This window comes from Tamandua tetradactyla, chromosome 21 (assembly GCF_023851605.1).
Source record: "Tamandua tetradactyla isolate mTamTet1 chromosome 21, mTamTet1.pri, whole genome shotgun sequence".
Lineage (NCBI taxonomy): Eukaryota > Metazoa > Chordata > Mammalia > Pilosa > Myrmecophagidae > Tamandua > Tamandua tetradactyla.
This window is the reverse complement of record NC_135347.1, coordinates 7756525-7770174: the sequence shown is the minus strand read 5'-3', so window position 1 is coordinate 7770174 and position 13650 is coordinate 7756525. Positions and strand designations below refer to the sequence as shown.

Sequence of the window (13650 nt, the reverse complement as noted above, 5' to 3'; positions counted from 1 at the left end):
TTTTCAATGATTCTTTAAGTAGTTTAAAATAAATTTAAACTTCATAACCTAAATCCTCACATTTGATTCTAAATAATTTGCAACTAAAATATTGAGACCATTTGCTTTATATTTTATTTGGGACAAAACAATTAATGATAATCTGCAATTTGCATGTTTCATTTAATTCGTATGATTGCTTTACATGAATGATGTATATATAATTATATTCAGGTCTTTTTGTATTTATATTCTAGTCTTTTCTCAGTTTCTATGTGCAATTTCAACAGCATGGTGATACGCTGATACTCATTAAAAATGTTTTCTTTGGGGTAGAGACACAGGCCATTTAGGTGATTGTCACTAAAAAGGAGACTGAACCCTGAAATTGCATTCACTGTAAATAGACACATGGCTCATTTAAGAAATCTGAACTGAAATTCCAATATCCTTTGCTGCTTGGACTAAAAGTTGAATATTAATTGTGTTTATCTAAGAAACAAATCTCCTTTGATTTTCAGATGCTGGTATTGTAAAGATGAATAAGAGGTTATCACTGCTCTAAAGGAAACTTGAATATGCCAGTAGGATAATGATTAGCATTTGAATAGAGTTTTCCTTAGCAAACCAGTTTCACACACATGGATTTAACTGATGGATGTTTGTAGCTTGTGGGTTATGGGTAGGTATTTGAGCCCTAGTTAAGCCTGATGGCTTAATGCAGCGATCACAAGACTCTGCCCTTGTGAATGAGATATTTTAAAAATATATGTCTTTGATTAAAAAAGAGACAGGATAATGCAACAAGCTGATCATAAAACTCATCATGATTCCTGAAAAAAAATATTGGTGCCCATTCTTGTACTCTGTGCCTTTATTGCATCTTGCTTTTGAAAAGATAAGCAAATGCTAAGGTTGAAGGATCAAAACACATTAAGAATGCTGATTAACTCTGCAGAGGTCAAAAATTGTAAATTTACATCTGTCAAGAATTCAAGTTAGTACCCTACCCCATTGAAAATTAAGACCATCTTCTGTTATTTACCAGTGGCTAACACCAACCATAAAGTTTTGACATATTCGTTCTACAATAGACAATAATACTCAATATAATTGAAATTCACCTTAATGATTTACTTCAAACATTTGCCAGATAATTTTCAAACTTTTTCCACTTCGGTTTGGTTAGCCTAGTCTGAAACCATGTCTAAAATACATGAGAGGGATGAAGGGAGGAATTGTTCGGCTTATGCTTGGCAATAAAGTACTATTGCTGAATAAGATCACAAGTTATGGCTGGAAAGGTTTGGTAATAGTTTTTCCACTGTGCAAAGCCAGACAATCTCAGCCAAGCGGCAGAACAGAATCTATACTGTCAAAATGGAAAAATAAAAAAAAAGTGGTGGCAATTACAAAGCTGGGAAATTCTGGCAGTTCACTTAGAATTTGGCACTTGTACCTTGCTTTTGCAAAGAAACATATGGGCACTGACTATTGCATCTTGAGCTGCTGCTGTCCTTGACACCTAGATTAATGACAAGACTTACATGCTTGGTTCAGAAGTCTTCATTCAGACGGTCGGCAAACTTTCTGACATGCATTGTTACTATAGCATTCTTCCAACTTAGAAACAGTAATTATGGAAAGATGGCAGAGTGGGAAGCTCTAGGAATCAGTCCTTCCACCAGAACAGGCAGGAATTGAACAGGCAGGAATTGAACAAGCAGGAATTGTCCAAATCAATTATTTCAAAGTTCAAGAGTCCAGGAGAAGACTGTGGAATTCAGGGAAGAAGGGATTGGTAAATTATGGTTAATACCAGTGGTAAATTGTTTGTTCCCAAAGTGGTTACTGTTGCCAATCTCCCACTTCCGCAGCAGGCAGCTTGGGGTCTGGCCGGTGGTATAGCTTATTGGTGCCAGAAAAGGACATAAACTTCCCATTTCCCAAGATCCAGGGTTGGGGAAGGAGAGTCCAATTACTGATCACTGATTTTGATTAACATCTTTAGACCACTGGGGGCCTGGATCTGAGGTCAGCCATCATTTCAACCCACCCTGGACAAAAATGGAAGAGAAGACTTGCGAATGGGATGCTTCCTCAGAGCTGCAGATGACTGTTAAAGGGCTGCATTTACTGGGCAGGAGCCTAATCACGAAAGCACAGCTTTGGGGAGCTGTGCAAAAAGTTCTGGGTTCCCTTCCTGGCCTCTTCCTCCTTCTTGCCCCAGTATCTAAATTCAAAAAGAAGAAATAAAACTTTCCCTGTATACAGGTGACGTGATCTTATACACAGAGAATCCAGAAAAACTCACAATAAAGCTTCTAGAGCTAATAAATGAATTCAGCGAAGTGACGGGGGTATAAAATTACCACCCCAAAATCAGTAGTGTCCTTACAGGCTAGAAATGAACAATCAGAAGAAGAAATCAAGAAAAAATTCCCTCTACAATAGTAATTAAAAGAATTAAATACCTAGGAATAAATCCAATTAAGGATGTAAAGGACTTATACACAAAAACTATGAAACGTTGCTAAAAGAAAACAAAGAAAATGACATTGACGGATTCACATACCTAATATTAAGATGTCAGCTCTGCATAAAGCAATTTACAGATTCAATATCATCCTAATAAAAATTCTTTTATTTTTTTGGAACCTTATTATTCTGCAACCTTTGCAGAAAGGGAAAAGCCATCATGACACTTATACTGAAGGGTAAGGGGCCCTGAATTAGCCAAAGGCATTTTGAAAAAGAAATAGATTGTAGGATTCACACTTTCTGATTATAAAACTTATTGCAAAGATACAGCATTTAATACATCATGGCACTGGCACAAGAACAGACATATAAACCAATGGAATTGAACTGATAGTTCATAAATCAACCCTTACATGGTCAGTCAACTGAGTTTTGACAAGGAAGCAAAGACTTCTCAATTGTGAAAGAATAGCGTCTTCAGACAAAAGAGGCTGGAAAACTAGATTTCCATTTGCAAAAGAATGAAGGTGGATCCCTACCCTATATCATATACAAAAGCCAACTCAGAATGGATCAAACACCTAAATATAAGAGCCAGAATTAACAAACTCTTAGTAAAAAATATTGGGACTCATCTTAGGGACCTTGTTTTAGGCATGGTTTCTTAGACTTTATACCCCAACCTCAAGCAACAAAAGAAAAAATAGATAAATGGAACCTCATCAAAATTAAAAAAAAATCGTACTTCAAAGGAATCATTAAAGTAAAATATCAACCTACACAATGTGGGGAAATATTTGGAAATTACATCTCTGATAAGGACTTCAGATGCAGAAATCCTTCATCTTAACAACAAAAAGGCAAACAATTCAATTTAAAGGTGGGCAAGAGGCTTGAATAGACATTTCTCCAAAGAAGATATAAAAAATGACAAAAAGCACATGAAAACGTACTCAGCATCATTAGCCATCAGGGAAATGTAAATCAAAACCACAAAGAGGTACCATTTCACACCTACTAGAATGGCCAGTATTAAAAAAATTACAAATGTTGGAGAAAATGTAGAGTAGGAACATTCATTCATTGCTGGTGGTAATGTAAAATGGTACCATTGCTATGAATTACGGATTGGCAGTTCCTCAGGATGTTAAATATTGAATTATTATATAACCTGACATTCCCACTTCTAGATATATACCCAAAGGAATTGAAAGCATGGTTTCGAACAGATATTTGCACACTGATGTACAGAGTGGCATTGTTCTCAATTGCTAAAAGATGGAAGCAACCGAGGTGTCCATCAACTGATGAATGGAGAAACAAAATATGATATTTATACACAAGGGAATAGAATTCAGTCATAAAAAGAATACTGATACATGCGACAAGAGGGGAACCTTGAAGAAATTGTGTTGAGTGAAATAAACCAGATACAGAGGACAAAAATTGTATGGTCTCACTGATATGAGGTAAATAGAAGAAGCAAACTCATCGAGTTGGAATCTAGAATATTGGTTATCAGGGGATGGGTTGGAAGAGGGAATAGAACTAATGCTTAAAGCGTCCAGTACTTCTGCTTGGGATAATGGAAAAGTTTTGGTAATGGATATTGGTGATGGTAACAGAACATTGCAGATGCAATTAGCAGCTCTGCATTATAAATTTGTATATGGCTCCAAAGGAAAATTTTAGATTGCATATATGCTACTAGAATAAAATTGTTTTAAAAATCCATTGCATTCCAGACCAAAGGCAGTGAACCCAAGGTTAAGCCATGGACTGTTGTTAATAGTACAACTGTAAATGTATTTTCATCAATTATAATAAATGTACCACTGTAATACAAGATGTTAATAATAGGATAGTATATGGAAACCCTCTATTTTTTATGTGATGTTTCTGAAAACCCACAACTTCTTTAATGAAAAAATTTAAGAACAAGCCATAAGCAAACATTGGCAAGCAGCTACCATGTGCTTTAAAAAATTAAGTCTTTTCCAGGTATTAGCTCATCACATTACTCATGATACTTACATCAACTCTATGAAATGAGTATTTTCTTAACCTCTTTTTCAGAATGAAGGAAGAGAGCCTTAGGAAAGTAAATATATACTTTGACTGGGGTCACACAGCCAGTAAATCTGATTGTGGAAGGGGCAATTCATCTATCTCTTTCTCCCAGATCCTTAAGGCTTTTTGTTTGTTTGTTTAATGGCTTATTTTTTTTTTTTTGGTAAAGATTTTTTTGCAGTTAAGAAAGGTGAGAGGCAGGTAAACTCCATTAGAAGCATTTAAAGCATAATTTTTACCATTTCTTTGGCTTTCCACTCCAGCATGACAACTTTATGAATCTCTGATTTTGTCAATATTGTTTTAAGTATTCTATGTGGATTTAATGTAAAATGCAGTTGAAAGGTTTGATTGCTCCCCTTATTTTTGCCTATTGATTTTAGAAAATGTTTTAACCATAAAGCAGTTTAATATTGAATAACAATGAAATCATATCTGCATAATGCTATTCAGTAGATTCCTTTTAAAACTAGTATTTTATATTCAAACTGTATAATCCTTATTAAACTCAAAGTTTTCCTTTTATTGAGATGTATGTAATAAAAGTAGGTATTTTGTTTGCTTTATTTCACTGCCGTATTCCCAGTACCCAGAAGTGTTCCTGGCACCTCGCTGGTACTTGAGTCTTTGTTAAATGCATGCATAAATGGATGAGTGATGAAAGTAATAACAGGAGGTTATATGGGAAGCCTTGAGTTTATTCAAAGATATAATTTTGGTTTTCCTCTTAAATATTCAAGCTTAGTTTTTATGAAAATCATTAATATCATGGGAAGCAGCAAGAAGCTGAGATAAATTGTGCCCCTTCTCCCCTTCGCTTACTACCCTACCCCTCAACCTGTGCTTTTGAGATCCTTGAAGGAGAGAATTTTTCTCACTCATTTCTGCATTGTTAGAACTGATGCTTTCTAAATAGGGCAAAAATGCATGAATTATTGAACAGACCCTATTGGCTCAAACTCTTATCTTCCCATTCATATCTAGTTTGACCATTTCTCAAGAACAGTGACTGTTGTGTTTGGGGAACACATTACCAAAGGCTTGAGCACCCACACACTTGGGGAAATGATCCATTATTTCAGGATTGGGTGAGACTTCAAGGTCATGTCTCCAACTGCCTTTTGGTCCTTAACAGTGCTTGCATCATCACTTCCAGGAAGTCACTTAGCCTCTGCTTTATAATCTCCTCTGCTATTTTACCATTGACTTCACATTCCCTGGGTGTTGAGGTTTGTTTTCTTGAGGTTCATTCCTTTGACACTTCGCAAAATAAGCCTAAAATTTCTTGATATATAGCATCCCTTCAAATATTTGAGAATAGCTTTCATTTCCAGAGGCTACTCTGCATTACATTACCTGGGATATTTAAATCAGGCACCGTGACATGATTTCTTTCTTTCCCCTTCTCTTCCTGATTATTGTCCCTCTTTATGGTCCTAATTTGTTTATGTTAGTAACTCATTGGACAACAATACTAGCAGTGCTATATTGTTTAATGAGTCAATGTTAACCTCAAAAAAGATTCCGGTGATTTCTGATAGTTTTCTGTCTGAGCAAGAGTAAGTCCTCAGTGAATGTTCTTGAAGACTCAATTGATACTCTTTCCTCACGGTTCTTATATGTTCACTGTCATCGTGTGCTCCTTCACGTGCTTTCTTCCATGGACAGATCTCATAAGGTGACTCCTCCTCTCCTTCCATTCATGTGTAAATCTCCACCTGTACATTCCACTCCATACTCACTCATCTGCCCCCAATCATAACTTTCTGCACTTCGTTCAGTTCAGTGTGTTTTGGAAAGTCTAAAGTAAAAACTATTTTTAAAAGTTCTCTAATTTTTTTAACAGAAGCTTCATAACCTACTCCCACCTCCCCACATGATGAAACAGGGAAACAGTGCTGCAGGCAGACAGTGACAACGTGACACCAGGAAATGCCCGAGAAGGTCAGCCCCACCTTGACATGATGTTTTCAGGAATTTGGATACCACATACCAGCATTTCTAAGAACTATGCAAGTCCAATATATCATTTGTTGTTTGAAATATACGTAGAAGTAGCGCTTAACAATTAGATCTCTTTGAATATTAAAGTTGTTAAATATTGACCATGATTAACATGATTAAGAATCACAACACTAATTATCACCATATAAATTGTCATTTTTTTCAGTCTGGGTTTTGTGTTTAAATTCCACAGAGGAAAATACGTCTAATAATATCATGAATTTTAGCAATGCTTTCCTTGTAGGGCTCTACCAATATTTTAAGGAACATTTATAGTGTTTTTTTAAATTGCAGGATTTAACTTACAAGGTGTCAGGAGTAATGAGTTCATGTTAGAGTAATCATGCTTTCTATGAACAAAGTTGGTTTATATTTGGATACTTTTTAATTTACAGAGTATGGCAAACTAACACTTTTGACCATTAGACAGTAACAAAAATTATACAAAATGTATGATAATAAGGATCAAATATATGAGCCAATTTCCATTTTTTCTTAAGTTGATTTGTAGTACATAGAGTTCATTCATAATTCAGGGATAATCTTTGGTATACCATATGTGACCATAAGAAGGATGATTCCCTTTAATAACTGTTAATTCCTAATGTCATGAAAACATGCACAGTCAAGGTCACCAGAGTTCTTTGAGTGCAATTTTCTATTTTCCCAACATACAAGTCTACCAATAGAGATTGCATTGGTCCCAGTTTTTTTCTATTTATGAAAGAATGTGGGTTTATTGCTCCTTATGCACTGTGCTTTTGGAGCACTAATTTTCAATCTTTCAATTCATACAGGATTCTAGTTATATTTTGTGCTTTAAATGTGGATAGTAGATTTTTCCATATCTAGATAAAATCTGAGAGATGTAATTATCAGTCAGCTATTGGATTTGAAGAGTAAAGGCATTACATCTAACACAAAAAGTAAAAGATGTCTAGAGAATGTAAAATATTGAGGTCATTTTGACATGTTTACCATCACTGTTTTTCTGTAATTAATTACATCATTTTTGTCATGTGTTTGGGAACAGTATTTGAAATGAATTCTCCTGAGCAATAGTCACTTTATTTAACTGAGTCGTCTGCTAAATAAACTTTCTATATTAGTGTGCCATTATGGTGAATTTACTAATGTAATTAGTAAACGATTTTCAGTCGTGGATTGTAGCAACCAAACTGGTCTTCAACAGTCAAGAACCTTACCACAGTCTTCTAATTGTTGTAAATCAAGAAAGAATGTTATTTGGAGTTTAGCTACATGTATCTTCTCTTAACCAAATGCTACTTAGGAGGTAAGTAAAAAAGAAATCATAGCACATTATGCAGGATGCAAAAATATACAGAAAGGCAAGTAAGGGCAAATTGTTGAATAAATCAGGATACTGAGAAGAAAGGTAGAAAAAGAATCTGTCTATGTCTACATTGCAAGCAAGCAAGACCCATAGAAGACATCATTGAAATGACTTGTTATTCCCTTTTTTATAGCTAATGTGAATTTGCCCTGAAGCTATACAACACAGCAAAGATTAAATTATGTGGCAAAGACAATGTTAAGACCAGAATTTTAAATTGTTCAAATTTAGATTGTGGCTCTCATATTAGTTTACTGATTAATACTTTGCAAGTCACTTAATGAGTTCCTAAGGCCTTCAGGTGATGTAATTGACACGGGAATCCAGGACTTAGTGTCCATGTATTCTGTTTGATACATTTTCTATAGTTAAAGGAGAGCACCACAGGCCCAGCATTTCCCATTGGAATTAAGTTTTGATTGTCTACAACCAGACCATATCTTTCTTTATGTAGAGGCATTCAGCAGGCGTGGATTGATACTCATTGTCTGAGGATGAGAGCATCGGCCAAGCTGGCAATATGTTCAGAAGCGGCCCTCTGTACATATTACGCAGTGTCTCAACCATCATTTTCTCAAGTGAAGTATTTTGCACCCTTTAAATTGTTGCCTGTATGCTTGAGAGTGACAGAACCTCTTAAACATATTTATAATTTTTCATGAAGAATTCAGGTCTAAATATGTAACTCTCTTAGCTGAGGTTAGTGTGATTAAAAATGAATTTACTGTTGAAGAAATTATAAGTTGACTAGTAAGAATAGCAGTATGGAACTAGCAATGTCTTTTCATAATTATTAGAGGGCCTATACATTTTGATTAAATATAATAGGTAGGTGCTACATTGAGCAAAAGGGGAACCCAGCATTCAATGCTGCTATTGATTTTAATCACTTTGTTAATTTTGAGGATAAAAACTCTTAGGTAAATTGAGTATTAGATGTAACTCAAAATGATTTGTTATTATACTATCATGTCAATGAAAATTACACATCCCAGTGCAAAAATCTGGGAGACTGATGAATCACAGCAATAGGAAAATGTATCCTAAGTGTTAATTTAAAACATAGTAAAGCTGACTTTTGACATTTTTAACCATTTTTATCAAACAAAAAAAGAATGTTTAAACTAAATAGAACTTTAACTAAATATTTCATTCACTTGACACTTATTGAGCAGAATATAAGCCATTGTGCTAGAAATAAGGGATATGAAGGTTAAGACGCAGTTTTGCCCTGCATATGTTTACAGTTTAGTAGGAGAGTTAAAAAAGTAAACAAGATGTAAGACAAGAATAAATAGACATTTACATAAGAATAAATTTTTCAGTTTGAGTTGGAGGTAAATTAGAGAAAGGATAAAAGTAATGAATTGTGTTTTATGAAATAAAGAGGAGTTGAAATTAATGTAGCCCAAAGACTGGAATATGAAGCATTTAATAAGTGTCTGAAGTTCTGAAGACGGAATATCCACTGCATTGGAAAGCTTTGGCAGAGTTTGCCATTTCACTTAGTGAAATAAAAAGAGGAATATAAAAATATCTATCTGAACTCTAGGGAGATTGTATAATTCCATAATAAAACTGTGAATGAAATTTACCATAAGTCTTTTTATAACCAAGAATGACCTGGAATATGATGACAGTGAGGAATTATGGACGATAAGGCCAGCACGGCCAGCAGTTGCAGTGGTGGGACAGGTTGATGAGCTGTGTGGTTATGTTGGAATTGTCTAAAAATGTGTGCAGTGATGGATAATCTGCTGGAGGGTATGCTTGAAAAGGGCTTGCTTGATTTTGGTGTCACATCAAAACACTGCAGACATTATTCCATTGAAGTGTTGTCATAGCCAGCCTTAATCAGCGGACAAGTCATTGTATTACGTAGGCCAGTGAACTTGCCATACCGTTTGAGAAAAAATGCCAGAGAACACTTTTTGACTATCATTAGAATGCTGTCATCTGTCAGGGTTCTGTGCAGGGAATGGGTACATTTACAGTTCCCTTTTACTTTTAGGACTACCCCTTCTTAACCTTCTTTACTCAACCCTTTATCCTGAACCTCTCAATTCTGCAGGGCCCAGAGACTCTATCTGAGCTACCTCTTTCCCTCCTTCAGTCTCTCCCTGGAATTCTCCTGGCTGAGCCATCCAGCCCCATGGCTTCAGACACTGACTATGTCAACTTCATGTGAGCGCCTCTCACGTTTCTGTCTCTAGACCTGATCACACCCCTCATCTCTGTTGGATGTTTTATAGGAATCTCCAGCTTCACTTGTTGGGCAAAAGTTGAACTTTAGAATCAGTACCCACACCCATAATTCTCTTTAACCTTTAATTTCCCTATGCCAGTAAATTTTACCATCTTGTATCCAGTTGCAAGCATGAAAACTCTGAACACTGTTTTTGCTTCCTCCCTTTTCCTCACTTCTCACATCTGGTCCTTTGGAAAGTTTCCTCAAATCTGCTTCCCAAATACAGCCTGAATTATTTTTTTCACCACCACCAACAGCCCCCTTTTAAAGCATCCTTATCTTTTAATTAGATTGCTCTTCCATGAATCCCTAAATGGTTTCTGCTTTCTTCCTTGCTCTCCTGTAGTCCATTTTCTCCATAAGAGCATAAGTGTGGTTTTAGAAATACGGAAGAGAACTCTGTTATCTTGTGAAAACTCCTTGGTTCTCCATTGTCACTAGAGCTTAATCACTCTCCTGACCTTGGCAGCCTATGTGTGATCTGCCCACTGTAATCTCTTCTGACCCCAGAACTCATCTCATACCAGCCCCAAATGACCTTGCCCAGACCTCCAAGCTACAAGACATTCTTGGGTGCCTTGGTCCGACTCCCTGCTTCTGCATCTCTGCATTTAATATGTCCTTCTCTCAGATCTTCTCATCTCAGAGGTACCTTCCTTGACCACCCACCTGAGCTGTAGTTCTCCATTTGTGTCTTTCCCACTCACTCACACACTCAGCCTCGTGACACCACACCGTTCTCATGGTACTATCTTTTATTTTCTTCATGACACTTACTGTTCTGTGATACATTATTTGTGTGTTTGCTTTCTTCTTTCTTGGTTGTCTCCCCACTGTCAGATGTGAACTTCAAGGAATATAGACCTGATCTGGCCTTTTCAATACTGAGACCTTACACTGAGAAAAAGAATGGTGTAAGAAGTATGTATGGAATGAAAAAAATAAATTCTCCCTAAAGTTCAATTTCTTCTTTGTTCATGCTTTTGATGCTTTAGAGAGGCTACCAAGTGTCTTAATTTGCCAGAGCTGCATGAAAAGGCACTGCACACTGGTTGGTTTAACAATAGAAATACATTGGCTCATGGTTTAGGTAATTTAGAGGTCCCAAATCAAAGCATTAACAGGGCCATGATGTCTCACAGAATTCTGTGACATTCTGGTGCTGGCTTGCCACAATCCTAGGGTTCATTGGCTTGTATCTTACCCTCCCACTCCCTGGAGATCTCTGACTTTTGTCTCCTCCTGTATCTTTCTCTGGCTACTGCCTTCTCTTTTTAAGACCTCTGGCAATACAGATTAAGACTCACCCTGATTTAGCTGGCCATAGCTTAAGTAGTAATAGCACCTTCAAAAGTCCTTTTATAAGTGGGTCCACAGCCACAGGAACTAGTTTAAGATTAAGAACATGTCTTTTGTTGGGGTGCATGATTCGATCTATTACCCCAAGAGATGGAAGCTATAGAGATCTAATGAAATGTCTTACTCATTACTTTGTATTACTTTCTGAGAACAAGGCATGAAAAGTATGCATTTTCAAAAGTTGGTAAGTCTATATTTTAACAGCTTTTCACAGTCTTTAAATCTAGTTACTTTCTGCATGATTTCCTTTTTGCTTTTTAAAAGGCTGTATGTCAAAATAGAATTTGATTTGTAAAAACTTAATGTTTGCACTTTTAAAAGTATGCAGTAGGGAAAAACAATAAAATGTGCCCTGTTCACTTAAAAGCAACACATTTTATAGCTTGGAATTAGGGATTAATGTATTTTCCATAGAAAAAATAAAAGGTTATAGCCTTTTAGTAAATAGTGCTTGACTGCAGGTACTTTTTTATTATTTTCAACTATTTACAGAATATGCATCAATCTGAAAATGTGCTCTCAATGCAATTATGCTAGGATAGAGAAGAATTAAAAAATAAATGTTCTAATCATTGTTCTCCTTAGTAAAGTTTTGGAAGCAGATAAAAATGGAAAGATTTTATTATAGCAAAAAGATTGTGTTTGCGTGAATGAATTATGATGAATAAATGTTATCTCCCATTTCAGGTTTTCCTTGGTAGCTTTATGTAATAATTATGTATTTCCTAGTTCACTCATATTAATATATGTTTTTCATATTAATTCATATTAATAGAAATACATAATGTTCTGGTTATTTACATGTGTAAATCACTCTGCTTGCCCAGGGCACAATAGGAGGCAGGCAAGTGTATTAATAGAATGTATATTCTGTGTTTAGCATGCCTAGATTTGAAAGCCACCTTATCCCTATCTAGCTGTGTGTCTTAGGTATATTACTCAATTTATTTGTTTGTAAAAAGAGGACTAACTAATAATTACCCCCCATGTGGCTGTTTGAGCATTAAGTGAGATACACTTAATATATAACATTTAATATCTGGCACATGGTGAGGCTCTAATAATGTTAGCTAATAGTATTATTTTGTTATCATCTTTATACTTATCCACGTTATCAAATCTTATTAACTGTGTTCTCTCTCTTGACACAGACACCCAAGATTATATTAGAATAAGGTTTCAAAGTGAGAATAAGAAATAATTATGTTTATTTTCTATGGATTGGTGAGATGTCTAGAGCAGTGTTTTCCAGTGTAAGTAAGTAGGTGTTACACAGGTGAACAGCAGATTCCATTATTAAAGTAATTTGACAAATACTGATTAAAACATAATTAAGCAGGTTTCTATACATTAAGATTTTCGGTGCCTTTAAAATATCAGTGTGGAACTATATTCTATTATCCATTGGTTTTAATCATTTTAAGGTAAGCATTTAATGTTTGTGTAATTAAATGTTAAAACACTTTAATATGCATAGTGATCCTCCAAGGGAGGCAAAATTGCTCAAGATTTTTCAAATTTGGGGATATTTTTCCACAGATGGTCTGGCATCTTCTCAGTTCACAAATAGTAAAAGAATGATTGATTAGAAGAACTTTCTTCTGATCAACTTAGGGATCCTCTCTAGAGTATGAAGAATCTCATTTATGAACTTGAGAAATTTAAATTTTCTAATATTACATTTATAGAAAATGTATAAGAGTATTTGAGATGACAGTGAAGGGCATATGTAATTTAGACCTGCTTTTCATCTTTTTTTTTTTTTTTTACCATTTTCCATTGGTTTAAAGAAAATCAAATAGTATACTTAAAGGAAATTGAAATGCATATAGAAAATACTAACTACATTTCCACTTGTCTTTCTTGGAAAAAATGTTTTACTTCTGTCAAATGTTCCTGTCTTCCTGTAAAAAGGTGGCAGATATAAATAGTGGAGCCAGGTAGCCTGGATGGAAGCTCAGCTTTGCACTTACAAATGACTCAACCTCTCTGTGCTTCAGTTATCTTTTCTGAATGTGGAGATAATGTATAAATACTACTTCATAGGGAATTAAAAATAAATGAGTTACTGTTTGCAAAAGATTAAGAGATGAAAAATTGTTCCAGCTCATAAACATGCATGATCTATTTGTTAAATAAGTTAAGTAAGAGAAGG

At 35.3% G+C, this 13650-nt stretch overlaps 1 protein-coding gene across 7 annotated transcripts in view; it reads left to right on the top strand.

Annotated features, from left to right (window-relative positions):
• The window catches only part of PRR16 (proline rich 16), a 206513-nt gene that overhangs the window by 141159 nt on the left and 51704 nt on the right, over window positions 1-13650 (top strand). For 3 of the 7 annotated variants that reach the window (XM_077138858.1, XM_077138860.1, XM_077138859.1), the window contains one exon: window positions 6377-6474. The exons of the other annotated variants lie outside the window; for them this stretch is intronic. In XM_077138858.1, coding sequence (XP_076994973.1) covers window positions 6463-6474 — 12 coding nt within the window. In that variant the 5' untranslated portion in view covers window positions 6377-6462. The remainder of the gene's footprint in view (window positions 1-6376; window positions 6475-13650) is intronic. 7 annotated transcript variants of the gene reach the window in all.